Here is a 27221-nt window from a genome sequence, read left to right as displayed (position 1 = left end):
ACTTTACATCACATACTTTCAGCATTACGATTGCTTCTGAATAATCTTTCATGGCAGAGTATTCAAAACACAAATATAGGTCCTTGACCAATAAATAAAAAAAGGTAACATTTGCCTTTTCACATAAAGATAATTCCCCAATTAGTTTTTTTTTCATATTAATTGGAATGCATGTCTAAAAACAGAAAGAACACCAACATTTATGCGTCGCATTTTCTAATCAAAGGAAACACAAATTACAATGCAAGTATGCAACTTAATAAGGTTTATTTATAGAATTGCAGGCACGAACACCAACATTTGTCTTTGTGTTACATTTTCACGATGTTGTTTATGCTCACAATTGTTTACGTAAAATGTACCGTCATTGCCAAGTAAAACATTCAAAAAAAGATACACTTCTGACTCCTCTTCCTGCAGACTCAACACATGAAAAGCTGTCTTTGGCAAATCTGTCCCTAACCTGAAACTACAACCCCTAAAGCTAATGCTAACTCTTCATTGAAACAAAACAAAAAATATCCCCAAGTAGGAACTGGAAAGGACCACTTATGAGTACGTGCAAAGATCTGTAATCATATGAAAATCGGATCTACGAGCTACAGTAGTGCCAGCGACTCGGTTTATTTACCCGCATCTGTAGTGATGAGTAATTCCCTTATTTCTACAGTATCACGCCCAAATAAAAAGTGGCATCCTTCAAATGAAAGGAGCATGACCTGGAGTTTGTGAAACTGTATTAGATCAAATCAGTCAATTTTGATGAATGTACATGGGGTACGCATAAATGTTGACCTCACTTGGGAGTGGCATTGCCACCTGGTCCACGTTTGACCCAGATAGTCAGAGAATTAGAATCTATGGGCGGCAGGATTTCATTTCTACCAAGATCTCGTGGCATTGTGTGGAACTTTATTACACTATACAGTAGCATAGTGTGTATAGACCTAGGTGGACCGAGAAATGTCTGGGCTCAGTCTGTGGAAAATGTGGTAACCCTATTTGGTTATTGGCCTCACATTTCCATGATACTCTGAAGTTGTACTGTCAAGTTTTATTGTAAATTTTTTTTTAAATCATGGAAACATCACAATATCTTGTGATGTAGTTTATTGAGACACAATATAAATTCTAATTGTAGTATTGAGATTGTACAGTATTGTATCATAAACCGTAATTAAAAAGGCACGTTTCATATTTGATCAACAGCATTGGGGTTAAGTATAGTCAGATAGTATAGTGAGATAGGCTTGTGTGTTGACATACAATATAGAGCAAATGAATATATAGTGAATTAATATAGAACTGCTTATTGAAGTATTATGCATAGTAAAGATACTACATTTGATAACACGTATTAATATTTCATTTTATCTTCTGAATAGAGTACGGTCTTCATTGTCATGTTCTGTACAAATCTATTTCCTGCATGGCTATTTGCAGAGCTTGCACTCACACGATTTAATATACGTGTACTGAATGGGTGTTTTAACGCCTTTGCAATCCAGCACAGCCGTGCGTTCCTCCGTCGCTTCGGGCTTGCAGCAGTCACACGTGGATGCCATGTTCATGGTGTTCATGTCGAAGCTGTAGAAAGGGATAGGTTTTTAATACAAAATATCCAGATCCAGTCTCTACCGTATGGAGAAATGTCAACAATGTCACTGTATACTCTTCGGTTCTTTCGGTAAAGTCACGTAGGTGACAAAATACAAATAAGAAATAAAAAATAGAAATGATCAAATTAAATCACGACGTTTCGGAAGCAACACAAGTTTCCGTCATCAGGTGGGACAACCACAGCAAAAAACAATGATTCTTATTTTTTCACCTACGTGACTTTACTGAAAGAACCAAAGATTATGGATCCTTGCAGTCACTAAAAGTTCAAATCTAGAATGTCACTGTAATAGCGTAACAAACCAAGTAAACAGTAGACAATATGTATTTGCGCTCTATATTTTGTTGAAATCACATTTGCTGATTTAATTTGTATTTGAACAGAGAATTGTATTGTTAAACATTGAAGAGGGAAAACCATGGCAACTCACAAGAAATGTAGTTTGGAAATCCCTGTCTTAAAGAAGACACAGTAACTTTTATAACTTGGAATTTTATTATGCAGCATAATTAGATATAAATCTAATACACAAATTGGAAGATAACAGTAAAACAAATTCAGATTGTGGTCAATCTGACAATTTTAATTCTCAAATAGCTGGAATATGTCAAATGAATAGCAATACCAAATTGAATACGATGGGGGTTTTTTTGGTGACAAGGCTAAGAACATCAACTGACGACACTTTAAGATCCCTTTTTAATCACGGACGGCTGCTTGAATTCCAGCACAGGATCTCAGAGGTGCAAATTTATTGTTCTGAATTTTTAGCCAACCAGCCACCTATTGATGGTCCTATTATTTACAAAATTCTAGGTTCTTTCATTTCGCCATTCACTTGGCAGAATAAAGAGGGCGTTGATTGTTCCCAGTGACACGATAATAATGGGTCAATGCAAATCTATAGGTCTAATGCTAATCTATGGTTTCTCTATCAGTCACCTTTATACACACTATATAAGTCTATAGATTAAATGTTTCCATGGGCCATGTATATGTCTATGGGTCCAATAAGAGTGTATGTTTTCGAGGTTAATATGTAGGTATACTTGGGCCCTATGTAAGTCTGCGCATCTTACGTTAGACGGGGCACGGGTCGACAACTTCCGGCTCCGGAGCCGCATGCGGATCTTCGGCTGCCCCCTAGTGGCTAGTTGTAAATATTGGCGAAACATCGTACTCAGATTGTAAATGTTGTGGCTTCACTCTCCAACACACCAGTGTGCTGTACTCGTAAAGAATTGGCACGTTCTGTTGACGTGACAAACCTTACTAATTGGCTGTGTCGGGTGGTGGCAGGTTTAACGACACATTTATATATTTACACGATCTAACCCCCCCAAAAAAACCTGTATTATACCTGCCATGTGTTTGTATGTGCACTAGTAGCTCTGCGCTTGATGCGGCTCTCGAAATATTTTACTCAAAGACAAAAAAAATGTCTCTTCTTCTTTGAGAGGTTGCCGACTCCTGCTCCCTGGGTTAATTGAAAACCAGAACCAATGAAGTCCAGTACTCACTATGTCCGTGATGCGCACGTGCCCTCGCAGGTGGAGAGGGTGATGTTCTTCGGCTCACACCTGGGACGGCTCACAGTTGCCTCCAGCTCAAAGATACGGCATGCTAACTTTGGAATAGCTGTTAGGAAACAAAAAAAATGTAAGCAATTCCGGTATTAATTTGTGAAGTCTTAACAAATTATGTTCAGTGGTGATTGGCTGATTTGAACAATTGATATGGAAAATGTTTGTGGGAAATGTTATCGTGTTTGATGAAACTGAGGAATTTGGCAATCCACAAAATTGCTAGTTACACGCACGTGCAATATTGTGGCATATGGTGTTATGAATATGTTTCACTGTGGCAGTAATACAGTGCAAATGATGGCACTTACAGCAGGTCTTACAGCATCCATATTCATCGGTTGTCACTGTGCCCTGCAAGCACAATCAGTACTTCAATTAACAATTCATATATTTCAACCTACATACTAAAAACAACTCCTTTAAAAATTACGTTTTTAGCTCACCAATATCGACTAAATTATGATTACAAAGAAAACGTTTCAAATATTTTAGAAAATTCTCAGAAGGGGGGTGGGGTGGGGGAACCGGAATGCATTAGCATTCTATATTCAGAGCAGAACAAAAGAGATGTTGACATAAGCGAACTAACGTCTGGTAAACAAATGATGTGACGTGGCTAAAAGCTGTGATCACTCAAGGCAGTCTGGCACCTACCTTGATACAATTGGTGATGTCAAACTCTTTGCAGACAATCGTTTTTTCTTCCATCACTGCGAGCTCATTGATGCTGGTACAGATAAATTGCGTGCAGTTGTTTCCAGGTTTGTTCCACGTTTGTCCAATCTGCATATAAGGGGAAAAATCAATGTGGCTTTTACAAAAGACTGTATTGACACAAAGTCACAGTTTGTCATATGTAAACTGGTTCCAGGTGTAAACATGGACGAATGCAAGATGAAATTGTCTCATAGATGTATCACAAACATGTCCTCAGATGTTGTTTAACGAGTGCATATGCGTATACTCAAATGCTTGTCACACATACCTGATACATTTCCTCTTTATACAAGCATATGTCTCTGCGTGGCACTGAAAAGAGAGTTAAACAAATGTTAGCGCTGATAAAACTTTGCTAACTATTATTTATTTAAACGTTGAAAAAAATTATCCCTATTTTACAGTGTTTTGTATTTTAGATGTACTGAGCGTTCATTTAAATAAAATTAGAAACACCATCACACAAGTTTGCCTCATCTATCCAGACATGGGCCAGGACTATATTTTTCCCACCCCCCTACCATATTCTGATACCCTGCAATAGAAATACTCCACACCCGAACAACCACACCTGCCCTTGTTTAGGCAATTCAGCTGTCCGTGCTGGTTTTCTTTAGAGCACATGTCGGTGTTCGTATTTGGATAGCTTTGCTATCTCCGACGCATCCCTTCCACAAGCTCCGCAGCTCCTAGGAACTCTGCTGGCTCAGTTCCTGAAGCAGGCTGGGCCCAAGAGCGCACATTCCCATGGCAGACGTGCTTCCTTGCGGTCATCGCGCTTCTCAGCCACGTCAAGCAGCCGTGACGACACAGGGCCAACGCCGAAGCAAGAGGCTCACGCCCATAATAACATCGCTCACCCAGTTCACATTGCTAGCTTGGGTTTGCGTTGAAAAAACATTGCGAAAGAGTGCGAAATATGCATTGACATCAAAGTTTTCAAACCTTAAACCATATTTAAGTATAACCTATGAAAGAAGTAACTTGAGCGAAGTTAAAAAAAGCTCTCAACCCTCAACCCACACACCCTGGGCCATGCCAAAGAGATAGCGGGGAGGGTCCAAAGTCCACGCAGCCACTTGACCCATGCAGGATGTGGTAGATAGGCAGCACATTGCTCCTGCTACTGAGGCAGAACTGTTGCCGGCGAAGTCTCGTCTCCAGTAATCGTGGAGATGAGGCGGAAGCCACCACGACGGGGTCAAAGCGACTCACGTGCTCAGGGATAACGCGGACAATTCAATCTGTAGAATAGCGAGTCTTTTCTGCACACGAAATCTGCTTACCGCACGCGTAGATGGGGCAGCATGAGGGGTGTTTGTCAATCGTCACGAGCTCCTGTGTTTCCCAGGGCTTGCAGCTGTGCTCGGGATTTTTGGGGCATTTGATAGGTGCACACTGAACGCTGGCGCTCGCCTTGTCACAGACGCACTCCTTGCAGTCACTCTGCCAGCTGTCTCCGAACTGAAAATCGTGAACATAAGCATTTCGTCATTTAAGGCTCGGTATTCGCAATTCGTAATGGGCGTTTCACAAGCTCTGAAACAACTTGAGTTGTCCTTCAATTTTGAATGATGTGTCTGCAAAAACTTTCAAAATGCTTGGATGTATGTAGTCGCATTTAACTCAATGGCATTTTTCGTGTAACAATTTGCATACTTTAAAGATAGGCAAGCTTTAATGTGAATTGTATTGGTATTTAGCGTCATCATGATGTTATTTCTACATGCATTATTATTATTGTTATCAAATACCATCACAGGTGTTCCTTGCGGTCCCATGCAACCTATGAGAGAGAAGACAAAAAAACAAACACGTGAATTATAAATACCGTGCCATATATTTACACACAAACACATTTATAAATAATGCGATCTAACCCAAAAATGTTTATTATGAATTATCAACCGTTGTCAATCTACTGCTGGATGAAGGCCTCCCTACGGTCAGCTTCCTTCAGTCTTATGCTGCGACTGTAATGTTATCTCACTCCTGTCGATGAACTAATCTCATCGCTCTTTCTCCACGGTGGTTGACCAACTGACGGATGTAATAAATCGAGGTGTTTGTACACACATGCGTCACTGATGACGTGGTATTCATTGCGTTTCACGGATACCATCAGAACTTCTTGTACATAAGGTTCTGGCAGGGAACGTTACGTTGCACTGCTAAGGACAGTCTGTCCCTAGGTGTGGCACCTGTACGGACAAATGCCCACTTACCACACTCCACCACGCAGGTTTGTGCTTGTGAGTTGAACATTTTCATTCCCTTGGGGCAGAAGCAGCCCTCTTCTACAATTGAAGTCTGGATTGTCGCGCCACTGAACAATGTGTAAAGTACAATGGTATTAAAACATGTTAAAAGATCAAGCATATTGATTTATATTTCATATCAATACATGTGCTATGAGCTTATTACATAAATGTGTATTACACATCATTAAGCCTTGTATCGGTATTACAGTTTGGTTATGATTTGGGACAATTAATAATAACCTTAGCAGGTGCTTCAATGGATACAATGTAATGTATTATGCAGCATCGATATAAAAATATATATATACCTGTAATCACAGCTGAGCTGTTCTTTAGGCCGCATGGGTTGGTACTCGAGTCCAGATGAGCAGTTGTATTCTAAATAAAATAAAATAACACAATATTAAAATGGTTAAAGGTATTTAAAAACAAGTCATCTGCATTACAATCTAGTTGCAGAGGTTTGCGGCTATAATTTGGCAGGCCGCCCTGGTTAATACTGCAAGTGTGTTAACCGTAATATACATGCCATATACTTCACAGTGGACGCTAAGGATTACGTGAATTCATTCCAGAAAGAGTAAGCCATTGTATGCCATTGTCGTGGTCCAAATTAGAAAGAAAAAAATACTTGCAAATTATTTAATCGGGATTACACGTGGCAACATCGCTCTCTACTGTGAAACCCCCGCAGCCTGCACCTGTGAAACACAACGATGTTGTGAAAGCCTTGCACGATGAGAATGGATGTACTAAATTATTATCCATAATAGGTTTTTTTGTTGTTAGATCGCATAAATATATATGTGTCGTTAAACCCGCCACCAACAGACACAGCCAATTGGTTAGGGTTGTCACGTAAACAGGACATGCCAATTCTTTACGAGTTCAGCATACCGGTTTGTTGGAGAGTAAACCCACAACATGTACAATTCGAGTACGGTGTTTTGCCGATAATTACCACCAGCCTCAGCTAAATGATTATTATTATTATTATTCATTGTTAGAGCAAAGGGAACCGAAACATCGTCAGTGCCACTTGGCGGAGCTCAGAGAAACGACGTACGGCACATCCCGCGCGTGAGGCTTCTCCAGTCGACGTAGAAGCCGAGCGCCGCGCACTGCTCCGCGGCCACCTGCAGGCTGGCGCAACCGACCTCGAGGGCCGTTGGAACGGTGCACGTGTCGAAGACGCACGAGTCGAAGAACTCGCTCAAGTCCGTCGCTTCGGCGCACCCAGCAAACGCCCTGCAAAGAACGCGGCGGAGAGCGAGAAAAACATTAACACGCAGGAGGCTTTCGCGAACAATATTATTCGTGATTTATACTTCACGCGATCTAACCCCCCCCCCAAAAAACCTTTATTGTGAGAAAAGCATTCTTCACAAGAGTAAATTCCGCAGTGAGAATAATGTACTGGACGTGTGTTGAAATCAGGTGGTAAACATCGGGGTGTCGGGATGGGGCGTGTGTGGAGGGGCCAGTGGCAGGTGCAACTGTGCCTCGAAACCTCGGTTGCTGAGTGCATGCCCAAAACACCAAGGCGCCAGCAACAAACAGCACTTTTGGGGGTATATCAGTTGAGAGCGAATGTTTTCTGTGTTGTACACGTCTATGTAAACTAAAACGGCAAGCTTGCAGGAACAGGAACAATAGCGTAAAAGCAACAACAACAGAAACATCGAACAATTAAAGAGTTTCGATTTAAAGCTTTCGTGACTGCAGGGATTCATCTTCTTGGTTCTTTCGGTAAAGTCACGTAGAAGGGAAGTAATAAAATAATAAAAATAAAACATAATAAAATAAAATAATTCTCACGACGTTTCGGCTACAACGCAAGCAGCCGTTGTAGCCGAAACGTCGTGAGAATTATTTGATTTTATTATGTTTTATTTTTATTATTTTATTACTTCCCTTCTACGTGACTTTACCGAAAGAACCAAGAAGAAAAATTAAAGAGTTAAACATTAGTAATAATGACTATTTTGGATTTTATTAAAGTAGCAATACATCACAACAAATCCCCCCACCTGTTGCTGGTGATGATGTCACAGATGGTGGCGGTTTCAGCGGTGCAGTACGGACGCGTGGTGGGCGTGGTGGACGGACAGGGCTTCTGGCCGGTGGGTGCCTTGGCTCTGCAGTGCGGCTTGCTGGCGTCAGGCACCATCCAGTCGGCAGCCGTGACGGCGCAGCACGAGGCGTCCTCAACCACGCCGCTCCGACGCATGCAGTCGTCCCCGCGGGCATTGTTGCAGGTGCCTGCGAGAGACACGAGACCAGGGGCTTACCGCTGCCACTTGTTGCGTCCGGTGTTACCATACGCAGCGAGGTGCGACCGTGTCCGTGCAGTGATCGCCGAACGAATACGTTACGAGGTCGCCCTCGTCGCACACAAAGTGCTTGCCACAAATGAACCACAATACCTTGCTGAGCTCGTCAAGGAGCATAAACCATCGCGCGAACTCCGGTCATCCTGACAGCAGTGGCTCTTGACTGGCCATCGAACAAAGACGGGTCGCCGCACAGCGTGCTTTCAGACGCACTTCCGCGGCCGTCTGGAACGCTCTTCCTTCCGATATTAGGAAGCCACTAGAGCTATGCACTTTTAAATCTCGATTGAAAACTAATTATTTAGAACTGCTTTTTGTGTTTAGTTTCTGTCCCCCCGCACCTCCGATTAGCACGGTTGGCTACATACGGTGCGAAAGAAGTTCAACGTACGTACAGCTAGTGCAGGCGGTCATCAACCTCAATAGATGTTGACTCCTTATTTCAGGTGCAGGGGGCAGTTGAACATCTTACAGACATGTTACGAATTTAATCATTCAAATGTGGATAACCAATGGTCACATGAGGCCATAATAATGTTAGTGACACATTCCTTGTACTGTGGAGGCCCTGTTTATTTTCCTAATAATAATTGGATGAGAAGAGTATGGATGAGAAGCTGTTTCAACATGTAACACTTCAATATGATTTTAATTGTGCATGTTACAACAGCTCCTTGCAGAGCCTCGCCAGAAACACACCTTGTTTGTGTTTATGACCCACAATAATAAACATATAATACACTTTGTATAATTTTGTGTCATTTTGCTATCCTGTGCTGAAAGGGCCCCACGTTTGAAGAGGGGTCTGGCATAAAACCTCGGCAACTTGGCAGGGTTTTATAGCAAGTCACACCCTGCTGACGAAGTTCAGAAATTCAAAACCACTTTAGCGTTCAAGCATATCTGCAGCCGGCCCATAGGAAGATGGCCCACAATGATAAGTTTATTTTCTTTATCCGCAGGGTGAAACAAACCCCTTGTCAGTGTATCACGATGTCCACAAATGAATAGGACGGTGCATACTTTAGTTAAAATAAAAGTTTACGAATTCAACATTAATATTTAAAGGTCTACACCCTCAGTGGATTAAATTACAAAAATGGCACAGCAATAGATAATAATGTGTCACTTGTAAATATGATACCCATCAGGTGTTCTCAGTACTGTGTGTTCTCAGGGGCAAAGCAGCATCCTTTCTACCTGTGAAGAGATTGCTAAGATGAATAACTTGAGTGAAATACATCAGATGACGAGACACAGCAGCGAATCTGTCCAAGTTCTGTCTGTCATATATTCAGACATGCATGCATGCATGTCAAAAGTAATAAAATAAGGTTTGGACATTCAAAATCGTGCAAATACAAATATACATACCACACTGTCCTTGGGTGTTGTTGCCAAAGAGGCTATAGGGTAGATCCACTGTGAACATCATGCCCGTGAAGGAGACCGAGGCGCCGATGGCAGGGATCTCCACCAATATTTGTGTCTCGTGATTCGTGATGACAAAACCCTTGCCCGCAAATGGAAAGGCAACTACCTGCCCATTGAAGATCACCTGCAAATACCACAGGGCAGTTTTATCAGCTGTGACAACTGTGAAGATACTCATTTAAAATACAAAGTTGTGCTATATATCCAATGACCAGGGTTCGATTCCCAGCACAGGCTAACATCAGTGGCGAGTGATATCTGATACACTCCTGGATCTCCCATTCACCAACCCGCACTGACCAGCGAAATGTGCTATGGTCAAACTACCCCCACAACCGACATGGTATGAGGAGTCTTTCAACTGGCAGTGGATAGACAAAGGGCTGTACATTATATGACAAAAAATGACAGCCATTCTCAATCCATGAATGGATGAAGGCCTCTGCACACCATGTTAGTCATTGTAGATTTTGGCTATACTTCGCCATGCTGTGATGTCAGTACGTTCGGTGAAGGTGATGGGGAGATGGTGGGGGGAAGGGCAGAACCGGTTCTGATATCACTTGGCACTGATGTTAGCCGTGATCAGGAATAAAACTTGGATGGTCAGGTTCATAGCACAGCGCGATAATCAGTGCAAGACTCCTCCACCAATTGTAAATTGGAATATTTTCTCATTAAAATTACTCTGAAAGCCAATGGTGAGCCATTTCCTTTGCAAATATCTACCCTCATAAATTAAAACAGCTGAAATATATTACGATTGAAATGTCTATCAAGGGTACATTCATTTCCAATAGTTTTGGCAGGGGATCTGGACACCTCTTTCGACGTGTATGTGGTATATTTACCTTGTTAATAACAGTCTGCCTGCCCTTGGCAGCTGGGAGGCTGATGTTTGCAGAATTCCCATTGTAGTTGACGGTGATGCCTCTTACAAAGGACGCCGGAGTATCTTTGTAGAAGTAGTAATTGTCGACCAGCACTGAAAAGGCATACTTATTGATCTTCTCCTCCACCAAGGTGTAAGTGCAGTCCTCCAGGAAAATGTATTTCTGACCATCAAAGGTACGGTAGTGGGGGTCTCCCCATCCTTGGCACTGACCTATGTTTGGACACATACAAGCAGCGTTGTGATGCATGATTTCATCCATGATTTAAAACTTGCATAAACTCTCGACAATTACACATCACAACACAATCGACAATGTGTGTATGATCACAGTGGTTGAGCTGCCTTGTGTGTGGGTTGCTCCATCTGTGGGGGTTTTTGTCCCCGTAATTCTTGTTTCATTTGCATGTACCAGTTATTGTTCAGCTAAGTAACATCCTGAGCTGTTTGTAGTATGTGGAGGCTATTTTAATTATTACCATTCCAGTAAAATGTCGCATATCCTTCTGGAATATATACGTCCTGACCAACAAACCGTTCACAATAAGCATGGTATGTTTGGAAGGTGACGTTTTTCACACGCAGTGATGGATTCTTAATCTCGCGTGAATTCACTTACTTCTCGTTTTCCGTGCTCAAAGCAAGTTTGTATTTTATTTTCGTCGAGTGACCAATTTGCACACGGCGCAACTCTCAAATTCTGTAGATGTTCACCGATTCAACCTTATACAATTTTCATCTATACTGCAGTAACTTGTGAGTGAGACATACATCATTGTACTGTGTTATCTGAGAAGTGGAGGTGTACAGCTGGACGCCAATGCTCACAGTTGCATTTCCAGGTGTAGCAGCAGCCGTTGTTATCGTACACTTTCACTGGCATTGTGGTGGGATTCCTGCACTTGGGCATAGGTGGGTTAAGGCAGACGACCGGTTCCGTCATGACTTGGTTCCCACTACGGCACGTTGCTGTGGTGCAGCTGTCAATTTGCCATTTTTCACCAACCTGCAATAGTTGATAAGTGTCAGAATGGGCCAAAAAAACACTGGATTTTACGTAATTTCTTCACAACTTTTTCAGAAACATATTTTGTGCAGCAGGTAATGTTAGAGAATGTCAAAATTCATCAACATATGTTCAAGACAAGTGAACCCAAGATTTAACATTTTCAAGGTGCATGCCTTATAGTGGTGGTCCTTGTAGAAACATCCGGATGGCTGTGAGCTGGAGGGAGCCACGCTCGTCGACGCAGGGCGTGTTGTTGGCTGTGAGGTCGCGTTTTGTGTCTTGGTGGAAGCAGTATCACACCGCCTATGGCTGGTGGTGATCGCAAAGCAGTTTGAAGAGCAGCTCATGTAGTAACACCAGCCGTCGTCATCCTTGATGACATGCAAGGTTCCATCTGCATTCAAAAATGTTTTATATTATTCACTGTAAAAAACTGTTCGTGATATATCATAGAGATAGTGATGAATAATTATAGGAATATTCAATGACAATGAGTGAGGTTGTATGTATGTTGAACTTCTATTGTACCATACGTAGCCAACCGTGTGCTAATCGGAGGTGAGGGGGAAAGGACAACAAACTAAACACAAAAAAATACTTGACTGATGAAAAGAAAACACCAACATATGTTTGCATTAGAATTAAATACAAATTAAGCAGGAAAAATAGTTGATGACAGCTGATTAATTTCGAGTGTGCAACATATGCATTAACAGAGAATAGTAAATCGTGAACTTGCCTGGTTTAGCTGTGAAACCGTTAATCTTGCATACACAAGGTGCGTCTGTAAAATAACAATGCACATGAAATATTTTGGAAAATGTTCAGTGTTTCCATTTATTTGCACAGAAATGTGAACAACGTTAGAATGACACACCGTAATGTAATATCCTCCACCAAAACACGTAAGCACAAGTAGTGGATAAAGCAATTAAGCATACCAGAGGAAGACTTGTTGAATGTGGATGTGGAGAGAGACCGGGTTGCTTGAACCGTTTGAACAGTTACAGGTGTGATTGTTGGTTCGACATGTGAGCGAGTAGTCGGAACAACCGTGGAAGTAGCTTTTGTCGTAGATGCTTTGCTTTTCATAGGGGGTGTTGTCGACAGAGGTCTATGAGATATGGTTGGGGATGTGAATGCAGAAGTCGAGGATTTTGATTGGCCACGTGTTGATCCACCAGTAGACTGAGTTGTGGTAGTTGGTTGCACAACTGTAGTAATTGATTTCTGGGAGGTTGATCGTTTTCCGGTTGTAAAGGTAACAGCGGTTGTACTTCCTTGTGTAGTAGATGGAAGTGTTGTTGAAGCTGGAAAATAATGAAATATTTTGACATTATTTTCCAAATACTGACGATAGCAAAATGTGTTATTTAGTGACAATAGTGAAGATAACTATATCAGTGATCTTACTTGGTAGTGGGACGCAAGCATGGTCACAGATCATTGTTCCTTCTGGACAGAAGCAGCCCTCACGGAGTTCGATGGTCATTTCAAAGCTCCCACTGCATTGCACAAACATGGACATTTACATGCAATTCATAACATATGTTGACAATTACATATTTAACAAGTATTTTACGCATTCACATTATACTGGACGGAAACGAAGATGAGATCATAAAGCTTTAGTATGTTTCATTGTCCAATTGGTAATAGGAACACACATTACCCAGAACTGCAGGATGCCACCGGTTTGGGTCCTGCAGGCTTGTATTCCATTCCAACAGGACACTCGAAGTCTGTGAACCCAACCATTGCTGTCATTCATCATAATACATGATGCAGTGTGTGGCACATTAGGAATAGATCACTCTTTTAAGTATGTCCTTGTGCAGCAAGGGAGTAAAGTGTGGTTCTGTGAAAGTCCTGATGTGCTGTGCAGTGCATCAATGCATGTGTACAGCAGCATGTGATGACTGAGTTGGGCCTGTAGGTGGCTGGCAGGGTTAATGAATAACTGCACGTGTAAACCAGTCACATGGTTAATGGCGACTCGGAAGAATTGCTGCGTGTAACACGTGCTGTTGCATTTTACAGGTAAAGGACCCAAAGGTTGTTTTTGATCGTTATATAAATGTTCTAGACTTGTTCTAGACGTGTTCTAGTCTTTAAGTGTGGCTTTGAATTGTTCGTTTGTGATATATGCAATTAGAGGCGTTTTAGCACTGTGCATTGTAAAGGGATGACGCACTGTAATTACTTACTGTCATTGTAATTCTGTAACTCTAATACTGTTTAGTCTATAACCATGCCCATGTACCCAGAGTATGACTACTTGCAATGCTATTGAGAATAGAACACATGTAAAGTAGTAAGCTGCACAATGGTGATATACAGTACGTATACTGTACACATACTGTACATATAATGGGTGTAAGATACCGATATAAGTGGATGGTATATAGATAGACATACAGCTTAGGATTAAAGTAATATTCGAATAGTGATGTGCAAATGTGATTGTCAAAGACAAAGATGGTTTATCAGTAGTAGAATTGGGTTTAAGAGAAAGGGTTAATGAATTACCACACGTGTAAACCAGTAACATGGCTAATGGCGACTCGGAAGAATTGCTGCGTGTAACACGTGCTGTTGCATTTTACAGAGTGACGGTGCTGTTCTTCACAAGATTAATATTAACCACAATAAATAAATGTGCTTGCACTCGATTTGGAGCACCTGCCAAAGTCCTTCATTTCGAGTGTGCAACAAGTGTGCAGATGTACAAGGTAAGAGTCCTTATTAATAATAATGCCGTGGGCAAGGGTCCATGAGAGTCCTGGTGTTTCTTACCACAGCCTCCTTCGGTGGCTTTCCTCCAGTCCACGTAATAGCCCAGCATGGCACAGTCATCTGCTGCAGATTGGATGCTGGGGCACCCAGCTGGAATGGAGTTCACTCTGCACTGATCGAACTTGCACGTCTCAATGTAGCTCAATAGACTGGTCACTTCTGAGCAAGCAGAGAACTCCCTGTAGAGACACAATAAGTGGTTGGTGACTGATTTTAAAGTACAGTACCATATATACAGTGGAAATATTATGCTCGAAAATTAATCATCAGTGAAAAATGAACGGTACACCAATCAAGCGATTTCTTCAATGTTTCACATTACAAAAGCGTTGGATGTCAGATATATACGAAAAAGTGTGTTGCAATTGGTAGAATGACGTGTGTTATTATAACATAATCATGGTTAAGGTTGCGTACGTCTTATCGATGGCCTTGCACAGTTTGTGGTCGAATACACAAGGGGCTGTAGTGGTTGGAGTGGGAGTCTGGCAAGGAATGCTGCCCGATGGCCCTGGTGATTTGCAGTGTGGCTTGCTGGGATCGGCCACCATCCACTCCTTGGCCGTGACCTGGCAGCAATCAGATGCTTCCGACTTCCCACTCTTGCGCACGCAGTCATCACTGCCCTGGTTGTTGCACGTTCCTGAAATGCGAAAATAATGGGGCTTTGAGTGTGGATCCGTTGATAGACAATTTCCAAGTGACTTTAGGAAAAAAAGATTGTGATGCATTTCAATAATGTTGTATAAATGTTGTAGACATGCAACCTGTTAAATTGTCCCCAACTAATTGAATGAGTTCGCTTACCACACTGTCCCTGGGTGTTGTCACCAAAGAGCTCATATGGAAGATCGATAGAATACATCTGGCCAGTGAAGACGATCGTTGAGTAGATTGCAGGGATTTGCACCGTCACAATAACATCCGTGGATGTAATCTCAATCCCGTCTGATGAAAATGGTAGTGTTACCAGCTCATTGTTGTAGAGAACCTGGATAAATTCAAAAGTGCAATCAATTAGCATTGTCCAAACATAGGCATCTCAGGTGTATTATTTTGCTCTTCCGTTTTCATACTTCGGTTGCGGAAAAAATTCAACTGTGATGCTTACCGTGATGATGCTCTGCCTTTTACTGACAATGGCTGGGATGCTCATGTTGACGGAGTTGCCGTTGTAGTTGACGGTGATGCCCCTGGGGAAGGAGGCTGGGTTTCCAGGGTAGAATTGGAAATTGTCGGTGATGATTGAGAGATGGTGGCGGTCAACCTTCTCCTCCACCAGGGTGTATGTGCAGTCTTCCAGGAATACGTACAGAACTTGGTCGAAGGTGCGGATGTGGGGATCTCCCCATCCCTTGCAGTTGCCTTTGGGCAGAAGAAGCACAAATCATCATTGCACTGGAACACATTCTACCAAGAACACAAATGAATAAAAAATAAATCACGGCAACATTCTAAACCATCCATTCATCATATTTCACAGCATTGTAAATTTCAATTCACTATGCCATCTCAAAATGTCCCTAATAAACTATGTTATATATATTTTTAGAAAGGCAAGTTTTAATTACAGGAATGTTTAAGCAATGTACTAAATGCATCAAAAAATCGCGAAGCTCACTAACGATATCCAGATCGAAAAGTGTCCGTAACCATTGTGTTTCGAGACCATCATAACGTTTCAATCCATTCAGTTTGTTTTAGAAAGCGAGAAAGATACTCACAGAAGCACTTCCAGGTGTAGCAACAGCCATCAGCATCGTACACCATCATTGCGTTGCGGCACTTGGGTTTCGTGGAGACGCTGCACTGTTTGGTGGAGTAGGAGATGTTGTCGCCGCCATTGCAGGTGGCGATCGTGCAGTTGTCAACCTTCCACGATTCCATGAACTGCAAAGATGAAGGATAATCGGTGTGAGGAACTTAATATAAATTGTTATTACATGAAAAAAACGGAAAAAACATGGCTTTCATGACATGGTAGCCTCTTGTATTTCATACATTAATCATAGTGTCAAGTCAAGGAAGCTACAATAGATGAAGGCATTAAGAATATTCACTTACTTGACGTGGTGGATTTACAGAGCGACAGCCTTTGTCGACTGTTGTAGATACAGCAGTTGTTTCAGGTGTTGTGGGCAACGACCCAAGAGATGTGGCTGAGGATATGAATGCTGTTGTCCCCTCAGTGGTTGATGGTTTTTCCGTGGTAAAGGTAAAAATGGTTGTCCTTTCTTGCGTAGTAGATGGAGGTATTGTTGAAGCTGGAAAATAATTAAACATTTCCCCATTATTTTCCAAATACTGACGATAGCAAAATGTGTTATTTAGTGACAATAGTTAAGATAACTATATCAGTGATCTTACTTGGTAGTGGGACGCAAGCATGGTCACAGATCATTGTTCCTTCTGGGCAGAAGCAGCCCTCATGGAGTTCGGTGGTCATTTCAACGCTGCCACTGCATTGCACAAACATAGACATTTACATGCAATTCATAACATATATTGACAATTCCATATTTAACACGTATTTTACGCGTCCACATTACAATTGACAGAAATGAAGATGAGATCATAAAGCTTTTGTATATTTCATTGTTTAGTTGATAATAGGAACACACATTACCCAGAACTGCAGGATGCCACAGGTTTGGGTCCTGCAGGCTTGTACTCCATTCCAACAGGACACTCGAAGTCTGTGAACCCAACCATTTGATTACATGCTGTCACTCATCATAATACATGATGCAGTGTACATATGTGTAATAAAAGACTCGGACGCTTCTCTCTGTCCTGTGTCCTTTATTTGGGTTCGATCTCTTTTCCCTCACGGTACTCCCCTATATACTCTCCACTCTGCAGCCCCAGGCTGCTGTCGCTCACGTAGCCCAAACTCCCTCCTAGCAGCCCCGCCGCTGTCACGTCGTGCAGACCCCTGCTGCCGACTCCTCCCTTGCAGACCCGCTGCTCTCTGCAGCCTCCTCGCTGCTCCTCCTGCCCCGGGGTCGGTCACCGTTGGCCGACGGTGCCGATCCTCGTGGCTCGGGTGTGTGGCGACCTCGCCACTCTCTCTCACCCTTCGCCCTGCGTGGCCTCTCACTTTTCCCAGTCCCCGATCACTCCCGACTGCTTCCGGTTACCCCCCTTATAGACCCTTACCCTCTCCCCCACGTGACGTAACTCCTCCCCCCATGACGTCACTTCCAGGAGGTCGTTTACGCCCGCATTACACCACCCTCCCCCGTAGAGAAAATCCAGCCGACCTCGGCTGAACACAACTCTAATAAGCAATGCGAGCGAACACGACCGAATACGAAAAAGGACACAGAACACACGATAATATACGGAAAGAACAAGAACACAAGACAATAATTAACGAAATGTGAGGGATTTCGAGCGGGTGCGGGTCGCCGGGCCGTCCCGGACGGTCGGTGGCCCTCCCGCCGAGCGGGAACGTGGCAGGGTTTTAAGAGCGACAGGCTGAAGTTCGTCTGTCGCTATTGGAGGCCTGGCAACGTCCCGGTCCCCTATTTTCGAAGGCGCAGCATCAGAGGCGTCCCGCGATCGTGTCCGCGGCGGGGTAGGAAGGGCTGCGGGCCTCAAAGGTTCCACAGCCGTGGTAGGCGCACCCCGATCTGGGTCTGCTTTCCCCTGCCGCGTCACGGCCGGCTCATCTGTGCTGGCGAATCCTTCCTTGGAGCGGCCGCTGTCGAGGCCTCCTGCTGGGGCGGACCCGGGATGCGGGCCCAGCAGTCCCTGGCATAATGGCCCTTATGCCCGCAGCGGAAGCAGTCGATGTTGTTGCGCCTTGCTGCGGGCGCCCCGTCCCGACGCGGCCGTGTCGGCGGCACAGCCCGCGGCTCCGGCCACGGAGCAGCGGCAGCCGACAGCTCCTGCGGGCTCCTGTCGTCTGGCACATAAACAGCTTTCTTGGGGTCCCAACCCATGGCTCCCCCTTCGACGATGGGCCCACCCGTCCACGCCGTAACCTGCTTCCACCAGCGCAGGTTGAACTGGGCGTCAAGACACTTAGCCGCAGCCCGGGATGTGAGCTTCTCGTGACCGCACACCGGCATGGGAATGCCGAGATCCCGGGACAACTCCAACATCTTCCCCAGGATGAGAGGTTCCAACAGGTCAGGCTCCATATCCGGGTATGCGGCCATTGCCAGCTCCAGTACCGCGCCCCTAAATGCCACCGGAGACTCCTCGGGTGCGCGTTGTCGTTGCACAAACCGGCGATGAGCGTCATCCGGCGGCTCGTAAGCGTCTGCCATTTCGTCGAACACACCACGCAATGTTTTCTTCTTTGCGGCTTTTATAGAGCGAAAGAATCTAACGGACTCATCATCAAGGAGAGTCGGAAGAACTTCTAATGCCTCGGCGTCAGTCCACCTCGCCGAGCGCACCGCTGCCAAAAATCTGCAGGCGAACGCACTCCAATCGCCCCCGATGGAGAATTCCTTGACAGTCGTTAGGTGATGACTGCGACGCCTTGGCGCGTTCCCTCCAGCCGCTGACTCTTCCGGTGGCATGTTCAACATGGAGTGGCAGCGTGGTCTCGACAAGATGGCGGCCTTCCATCGCGGAGGGCCCAAAATGGCGGCTTCCCGCCTTTCGTCGTGCGCCACGCCCAAGATGGCGTCTTCATGCCGCGTGGCTGATGGCGTCGACATTGAAGACAACCCGGGCTCCTGCGGACCACCAACATCGCCTTCCGACGCCGTCCTCGGCGTAACGAGCGCACACAACTGTGCAAGCACGTTCTTGAGAGTTTCAAGTTGCTCCGCCATCTGACTCCATCTCAAATCAGCGTCCTTTGGTGCAGACTGGTCCGCCGACGCGGCGACATCTTGGACCCCTGGACCCGCACTCATCCCAGCACGGATCTCCTCCTCTGCCAGAGTCAGATCCACCGCAGGAGGAAGGTCATCGTCGTCGGAAGATGAAGCCGATGCCGGAGACGGAATATTATTTTTTCTCAGTTGTTTAGCCATACCGTTACACTTTGACGCCAGTGTAATAAATGACTTGGACGCTTCTCTCTGTCCTGTGTCCTTTATTTGGGTTCGATCTCTTTTCCCTCACGGTACTCCCCTATATACTCTCCACTCTGCAGCCCCAGGCTGCTGTCGCTCACGTAGCCCAAACTCCCTCCTAGCAGCCCCGCCGCTATCACGTCGTGCAGACCCCTGCTGCCGACTCCTCCCTTGCAGACCCGCTGCTCTCCGCAGCCTCCTCGCTGCTCCTCATGCCCCGGGGTCGGTCACCGTTGGCCGACGGTGCCGATCCTCGTGGCTCGGGTGTGTGGCGACCTCGCCACTCTCTCTCACCCTTCGCCCTGCATGGCCTCTCACTTTTCCCAGTCCTCGATCACTCCCGACTGCTTCCGGTTACCCCCCTTATAGACCCTTACCCTCTCCCCCACGTGACGTAACTCCTCCCCCCATGACGTCACTTCCGGGAGGTCGTTTACGCCCGCATTACATATGTACAAGGTAAGAGTCCTTATTAATAATGCCGTGGGCAAGGGTACATGAGAGTCCTGGCGTTTCTTACCACAGCCTCCTTCGGTGGCTTTCCTCCAGTCCACGTAATAGCCCAGCATGGCACAGTCATCTGCTGCAGATTGGATGCTGGGGCACCCAGCTGGAGTGGAGTTCACTCTGCACTGGTCGAACTTGCACGTCTCAATGTAGCTCAATAGACTGGTCACTTCTGTGCAAGCAGAGAACTCCCTGTAGAGACACAATAAGTGGTTGGTGACTGATTTTAAAGTACAGTACCATAAACACAGTGGAAATATTATCCTCGAAAAGTAATGCCTCTCGAGCCAATCCTCCATTATTTAATCTTCAGTGTGTGTCTGTCTGTCTGTGTGTCGCCGGACCATACGCAGGTTCATTGGACGAAATGTGAGGGATTTGCGAGACACGATTGGTCCGTTTGGTTTTCCACGGCGGTTGCCCCTGGCAACGGGTAGCGACGCATTCGCTGCGGGGTGGACGCCATTTTTAATTCCCGTTAAAAATATGCCCACGCATTATCACGCGACTCTGAGGTAAATTCATCAAAGTTTCACGTCCTCTTCACTCCCCCCCACCCCAATGTGTGCAATTACTATTATAGGGTCGGTAGATAATAAAATTATAGTGATTAGACAGTATTATTGTAGCGCGGGGGGGGGGGTAACGGCCCCAGTACCCAGCCTCAGCCGAGTGGGCAATTTAGGCGAGGCCGGAGGCTCTGCACGGTACTAGGCCTCGACACCCCACCACACTATAGGCCGTACATATTACTGCACAGCGGCCGAGGGGGGGGGGGGGGGGCAGGGGTAGCAGCCCATCTGTGTATATATGTAAGGTTATTAAGAAATATATTTTTCACCCGGGCAACGCCGGGTACTTCTGCTAGTATAATATGAAAAAGTACGTTGCAATTGTGAAAATACATCTGTTATTTGAACATAATCATGGTTAAGGTTGAGGCAGCGTACGTCTTGTCGATGGCCTTGCACAGTTTGTGGTCGAATACACAAGGGGCTGTAGGGGTTGGAGTGGGAGTCTGGCAAGGCACGCTGCCCGATGGCCCTGGTGCTTTGCAGTGTGGCTTGCTGGGATCGGCCACCATCCACTCCTTGGCCGTGACCTGGCAGCAATCAGATGCTTCCGACTTCCCACTCTTGCGCACACAGTCATCACTGGCCTGGTTGTTGCACGTTCCTGAAATGCGACAATAATGGGGCTTTGAGTGTGGATCCGTTGATAGACAATTTACTAGTGACTTTAGGAAAAAAAGATTGTGATGCATTTCAATAATGGTGTATAAATGTTGTAGACATGTAACCTGTCAAATTGTCCCCAAATAATTGAAAGAGTTCGCTTACCACACTGTCCCTGGGTGTTGTCACCAAAGAGCTCATATGGAAGATCGATAGAAAACATCTGGCCAGTGAAGACGATCGTTGAGTAGATTGCAGGGATGTGCACCATCACAATAACATCCGTGGATGTAATCTCAATTCCGTCTGATGAAAATGGTAGTTTTACCAGCTCATTGTTGTAGAGAACCTGGATAAATTCAAAAGTGCAATCAATTAGCATTGTCCAAACATAGGCATCTCAGATTAATTATTTTGCTCTTCCTTTTACGTACTTAGGTTGTGAAAAGAAATAGCGGTGATGTTTACCGTGATGATGCTCTGCTTTTTCCTGACAATGGCTGGGATGCTCATGTTGACGGAGTTGCCGTTGTAGTTGACGGTGATGCCCCTGGGGAAGGAGGCTGGGGTTCCAGGGAAGAATTGGAAATTGTCGGTGATGATTGAGAGATGGTGGCGGTTAACCTTCTCCTCCACCAGGGTGTATGTGCAGTCTTCCAGGAATGCGTACAGAACTTGGTCGAAGGTGCGGATGTGGGGATCTCCCCATCCCTTGCAGTTGCCTTTGGGCAGAAGAAGCACAAATAATCATTGCACTGGAACACATTCTACCATGAACACAAATGAATAGAAATTAAATCACGGCAACATTCTAAATCATCAATTCATCATATTTCAAAGCATTGTAAATTCCAATTCACTATGCCATCTCAAAATGTCACCTAATAAATTGTATGCTATATTTTTTAGGAAGGCAAGTTTTTATTACAGGAATGTTTAAGCAATGAACTTAATGCGGCAAAAAATTCGCGAAGCTCATGAACGATGTACAGATCGTAAAGTATCCGTAACTATTGTGTTTCGAGACTATCATAACGTTTCAATCCATTCAGTTTGTTTTAGAAAGCGAGAAAGATACTCACAGAAGCACTTCCAGGTGTAGCAACAGCCATCAGCATCGTACACCATCATTGCGTTGCGGCACTTGGGTTTCTTGGAGACGCTGCACTTTTTGGTGGAGTAGGAGATGTTGTCGCCGCCATTGCAGGTGGCGATCGTGCAGTTGTCAACCTTCCACGATTCCATGAACTGCAAAGATGAAGGATAATCGGTGTGAGGAACTTAATAAAAATAGTAATTACGTGAAAAAAACGGAAAAAACATGGCTTTCATGACATGGTAGCATCTTGTATTTCATGCATTAATCATAGTGTCAAGTCAAGGAAGCTACAAGAGATGAAGGCATTAAGAATATTCACTTACTTGACGTGGTGGATTTACAGAGCGACAGCCTTTGTCGACTGTTGTAGATACAGCAGTTGTTTCAGGTATTGTGGGCAACGACCCTAGAGATGTGGCTGAGGATATGAACGCTGTGGTGGATAAAGGAGCCGTTGATGTTTCACCAGATGAGGTAGATTGGTGTGGCTCTGAAATCGTTGTTTGGACTGGTGTCCCACCACTTTGCGGGGTTGTGGTCGTTTGTTCAACATAAGGAGCTGTTGTTAGTGACTGGGATGCAGTTGATTGGCCAGGTGTTGATCCAGCCGTAGACAGAGTTGTGGTAGTTAGCACAACTTTAGTAACTGGTTTGTGGACGGTTGTGGTTACAGCTGGTGTTGGAACCTCAGTGGTTGATGGTTTTCCCGTGGTAAAGGTAACAGTGGTTGTACTTTCTTGCGTAGTAGATGGAGGTATTGTTGAAGCTGGAAAATAATTCATAATTTCCCCATTATTTTCCAAATACTGACGATAGCAAAATGTGTTATTTAGCGACTTTAGTTAAGATAACTATATCAGTGATCTTACTTGGTAGTGGGACGCAAGCATGGTCACAAATCATTGTTCCTTCTGGACAGAAGCAGCCCTCGCGGAGTTCAGTGGTCATTTCCACGCTGCCACTGCATTGCACAAACATAGATATTTACATACAATTCATATCATATATTGACAATTCCATATTTAACAAGTATTTTAAGCATCCACATTACACTTGACAGAAATGAAGATGAGATCACAAAGCTTTTGTATATTTCATTGTCTAGTTGGTAATAGGAACACACATTACCCAGAACTGCAGGATGCCACCGGTTTGGGTCCTGCAGGCTTGTACTCCATTCCAACAGGACACTCGAAGTCTGTGAACCCAACCATTTGATCACATGCTGTCAGTCATCACAATACATGATGCAGTGTACAGATGTACAATGTGTAATGTGAGGATATATCCGGGTCGTTGACGGATCACAACTTGTCACGATGATTGGCTCTGCCGGTCCTGGTCCATAGCCAATGGGTGAAGCCTAGGGGCGTGGCCCTGACGTAATGGAGAGGTTACAGCTGTAAGTAGAGGATTGGTTCTGCTGGCTTTAGCCACAGCCAATGGGGAGACGAGTCAGGGGCGTGGTCCCAGGAGCCTACGGTGGAGTCTGGAAGATTCCATAGAGGCTAACCAGGATTGGTGGTAACGTACCACGTAACCCGGGTATTAAATAGGGGTGGAGACGAACAACACGTGGTCAGAACTGGAACGAACGAAGGGGAGAGGCCACGCGAGAGCGGGGGTCCAGGCTGCCACGTGGCTGCGCACGTCTCTCTCTTTCTATCCCTCTCACGCTGTCTGTCAGCAGCGTGAAGGAGTGTTGTAATGAAAGACAAATAAAGACCGGATTCCAGAAGTCGCTTCAACGACCTTTATTACAAATGTAAGAGTCCTGATTAATAATGCCGCGGGCAAGGGTCCATGAGAGTCCTGGTGTTTCTTACCACAGCCTCCTTCGGTGGCTTTCCTCCAGTCCACGTGATAGCCTAGCATGGCACAGTCATCTGCTGCAGATTGGATGCTGGGGCACCCAGCTGGAGTGGAGTTCACTCTGCACTGGTCGAACTTGCACGTCTCAATGTAGCTCAATAGACTGGTCACTTCTGAGCAAGCAGAGAACTCCCTGTAGAGAAACAATAAGTGGATGGTGACTGATTTTAAAGTACAGTACCGTAAACACAGTGGAAATATTATGCTCGAAAATTAATCTTCAGTGCAAAAACGAACGGTACACCAATCAAGAGATTTTCTTCAATGTTTCACATTACAAAAGCGTTGGATGTCAGATATATACGAAAAAGTGCATTGCAATTGGAAAAATGACGTGTGTTATTATAACATAATCATGGTTAATGTTGCGTACGTCTTATCGATGGCCTTGCACAGTTTGTGGTCGAATACACAAGGGGCTGTAGTGGTTGGAGTGGATGTCTCGCAAGGCACGCTGCCCGATGGCCCTGGTGATTTGCAGTGTGGCTTGCTGAGATCGGCCACCATCCACTCCTTGGCCGTGACGGGGCAGCAATCAGATGCTTCCGACTTCCCACTCTTGCGCACGCAGTCATCACTGCCCTGGTTGTTGCACGTTCCTGAAACGCGAAAATAATGGGCCTTTGAGTGTGGATCCGTTGATAGACAATTTCCAAGTGACTTTAGGAAAAAAAGATTGTGATGCATTTCAATAATGTTGTATAAATGTTGTAGACATGCAACCTGAAAAATTGTCCCCAACTAATTGAATGAGTTCGCTTACCACACTGTCCCTGGGTGTTGTCACCAAAGAGCTCATATGGAAGATCGATAGAATACATCTGGCCAGTGAAGACGATCGTTGAGTAGATTGCAGGGATTTGCACCGTCACAATAACATCCGTGGATGTAATCTCAATCCCGTCTGATGAAAATGGTAGTGTTACCAGCTCATTGTTGTAGAGAACCTGGATAAATTCAAAAGTGCAATCAATTAGCATTGTCCAAACATAGGCATCTCAGGTGTATTATTTTGCTCTTCCGTTTTCATACTTCGGTTGCGGAAAAAATTCAACTGTGATGCTTACCGTGATGATGCTCTGCCTTTTACTGACAATGGCTGGGATGCTCATGTTGACGGAGTTGCCGTTGTAGTTGACGGTGATGCCCCTGGGGAAGGAGGCTGGGTTTCCAGGGTAGAATTGGAAATTGTCGGTGATGATTGAGAGATGGTGGCGGTCAACCTTCTCCTCCACCAGGGTGTATGTGCAGTCTTCCAGGAATACGTACAGAACTTGGTCGAAGGTGCGGATGTGGGGATCTCCCCATCCCTTGCAGTTGCCTTTGGGCAGAAGAAGCACAAATCATCATTGCACTGGAACACATTCTACCAAGAACACAAATGAATAAAAAATAAATCACGGCAACATTCTAAACCATCCATTCATCATATTTCACAGCATTGTAAATTTCAATTCACTATGCCATCTCAAAATGTCCCTAATAAACTATGTTATATATATTTTTAGAAAGGCAAGTTTTAATTACAGGAATGTTTAAGCAATGTACTAAATGCATCAAAAAATCGCGAAGCTCACTAACGATATCCAGATCGAAAAGTGTCCGTAACCATTGTGTTTCGAGACCATCATAACGTTTCAATCCATTCAGTTTGTTTTAGAAAGCGAGAAAGATACTCACAGAAGCACTTCCAGGTGTAGCAACAGCCATCAGCATCGTACACCATCATTGCGTTGCGGCACTTGGGTTTCGTGGAGACGCTGCACTGTTTGGTGGAGTAGGAGATGTTGTCGCCGCCATTGCAGGTGGCGATCGTGCAGTTGTCAACCTTCCACGATTCCATGAACTGCAAAGATGAAGGATAATCGGTGTGAGGAACTTAATATAAATTGTTATTACATGAAAAAAACGGAAAAAACATGGCTTTCATGACATGGTAGCCTCTTGTATTTCATACATTAATCATAGTGTCAAGTCAAGGAAGCTACAATAGATGAAGGCATTAAGAATATTCACTTACTTGACGTGGTGGATTTACAGAGCGACAGCCTTTGTCGACTGTTGTAGATACAGCAGTTGTTTCAGGTGTTGTGGGCAACGACCCAAGAGATGTGGCTGAGGATATGAATGCTGTTGTCCCCTCAGTGGTTGATGGTTTTTCCGTGGTAAAGGTAAAAATGGTTGTCCTTTCTTGCGTAGTAGATGGAGGTATTGTTGAAGCTGGAAAATAATTAAACATTTCCCCATTATTTTCCAAATACTGACGATAGCAAAATGTGTTATTTAGTGACAATAGTTAAGATAACTATATCAGTGATCTTACTTGGTAGTGGGACGCAAGCATGGTCACAGATCATTGTTCCTTCTGGGCAGAAGCAGCCCTCATGGAGTTCGGTGGTCATTTCAACGCTGCCACTGCATTGCACAAACATAGACATTTACATGCAATTCATAACATATATTGACAATTCCATATTTAACACGTATTTTACGCGTCCACATTACAATTGACAGAAATGAAGATGAGATCATAAAGCTTTTGTATATTTCATTGTTTAGTTGATAATAGGAACACACATTACCCAGAACTGCAGGATGCCACAGGTTTGGGTCCTGCAGGCTTGTACTCCATTCCAACAGGACACTCGAAGTCTGTGAACCCAACCATTTGATTACATGCTGTCACTCATCATAATACATGATGCAGTGTACATATGTGTAATAAAAGACTCGGACGCTTCTCTCTGTCCTGTGTCCTTTATTTGGGTTCGATCTCTTTTCCCTCACGGTACTCCCCTATATACTCTCCACTCTGCAGCCCCAGGCTGCTGTCGCTCACGTAGCCCAAACTCCCTCCTAGCAGCCCCGCCGCTGTCACGT

The 27221-nt window shown here is 44.5% G+C and overlaps 2 protein-coding genes across 2 annotated transcripts in view; both read right to left on the bottom strand.

The window, feature by feature from the left end:
* Positions 1-248: 248 nt before the first annotated feature.
* LOC144720278 (intestinal mucin-like protein) lies at positions 249-11853 on the bottom strand. The gene is made up of 14 exons (XM_078596901.1): positions 11673-11853; positions 10804-11057; positions 9893-10076; positions 8216-8447; positions 7252-7433; positions 6494-6563; positions 6150-6250; positions 5679-5710; positions 5211-5388; positions 4193-4236; positions 3862-3990; positions 3516-3558; positions 3142-3259; positions 249-1587 (listed from the first exon to the last, which is right to left on the bottom strand). Exons 1-14 carry the CDS (start codon positions 11785-11787, stop codon positions 1434-1436), a joined length of 1836 nt encoding a protein of 611 aa, XP_078453027.1. The 5' UTR covers positions 11788-11853; the 3' UTR covers positions 249-1433.
* A 174-nt stretch (positions 11854-12027) lies between these two features.
* Positions 12028-27221, bottom strand: part of LOC144720456 (IgGFc-binding protein-like) — a 47258-nt gene continuing 32064 nt past the window's right edge. The window contains exons 62-90 of the mRNA XM_078597257.1: positions 26924-26993; positions 26665-26756; positions 26362-26561; positions 26022-26187; positions 25409-25662; positions 25105-25288; positions 24715-24940; positions 24296-24474; positions 23598-23667; positions 23339-23430; positions 22793-23235; positions 22453-22618; positions 21839-22092; positions 21536-21719; positions 21146-21371; positions 20209-20387; positions 17276-17345; positions 17017-17108; positions 16714-16913; positions 16374-16539; positions 15761-16014; positions 15457-15640; positions 15067-15292; positions 14650-14828; positions 13526-13595; positions 13267-13358; positions 12795-13163; positions 12593-12637; positions 12028-12110 (exon numbers count right to left, since the gene is read on the bottom strand). Of these exons, the coding sequence (XP_078453383.1) occupies positions 12028-12110; positions 12593-12637; positions 12795-13163; positions 13267-13358; positions 13526-13595; positions 14650-14828; positions 15067-15292; positions 15457-15640; positions 15761-16014; positions 16374-16539; positions 16714-16913; positions 17017-17108; positions 17276-17345; positions 20209-20387; positions 21146-21371; positions 21536-21719; positions 21839-22092; positions 22453-22618; positions 22793-23235; positions 23339-23430; positions 23598-23667; positions 24296-24474; positions 24715-24940; positions 25105-25288; positions 25409-25662; positions 26022-26187; positions 26362-26561; positions 26665-26756; positions 26924-26993 (5015 nt within the window). The remainder of the gene's footprint in view (positions 12111-12592; positions 12638-12794; positions 13164-13266; positions 13359-13525; positions 13596-14649; positions 14829-15066; positions 15293-15456; positions 15641-15760; positions 16015-16373; positions 16540-16713; positions 16914-17016; positions 17109-17275; positions 17346-20208; positions 20388-21145; positions 21372-21535; positions 21720-21838; positions 22093-22452; positions 22619-22792; positions 23236-23338; positions 23431-23597; positions 23668-24295; positions 24475-24714; positions 24941-25104; positions 25289-25408; positions 25663-26021; positions 26188-26361; positions 26562-26664; positions 26757-26923; positions 26994-27221) is intronic.

Source organism: Lampetra planeri, chromosome 8 (assembly GCF_965212315.1).
Source record: "Lampetra planeri chromosome 8, kcLamPlan1.2.h2, whole genome shotgun sequence".
NCBI classification, from domain to species: Eukaryota; Metazoa; Chordata; class Hyperoartia; order Petromyzontiformes; family Petromyzontidae; genus Lampetra; species Lampetra planeri.
Note: the sequence above shows the minus strand (reverse complement) of the source record. Positions and strands in the feature narration are given on the sequence as shown.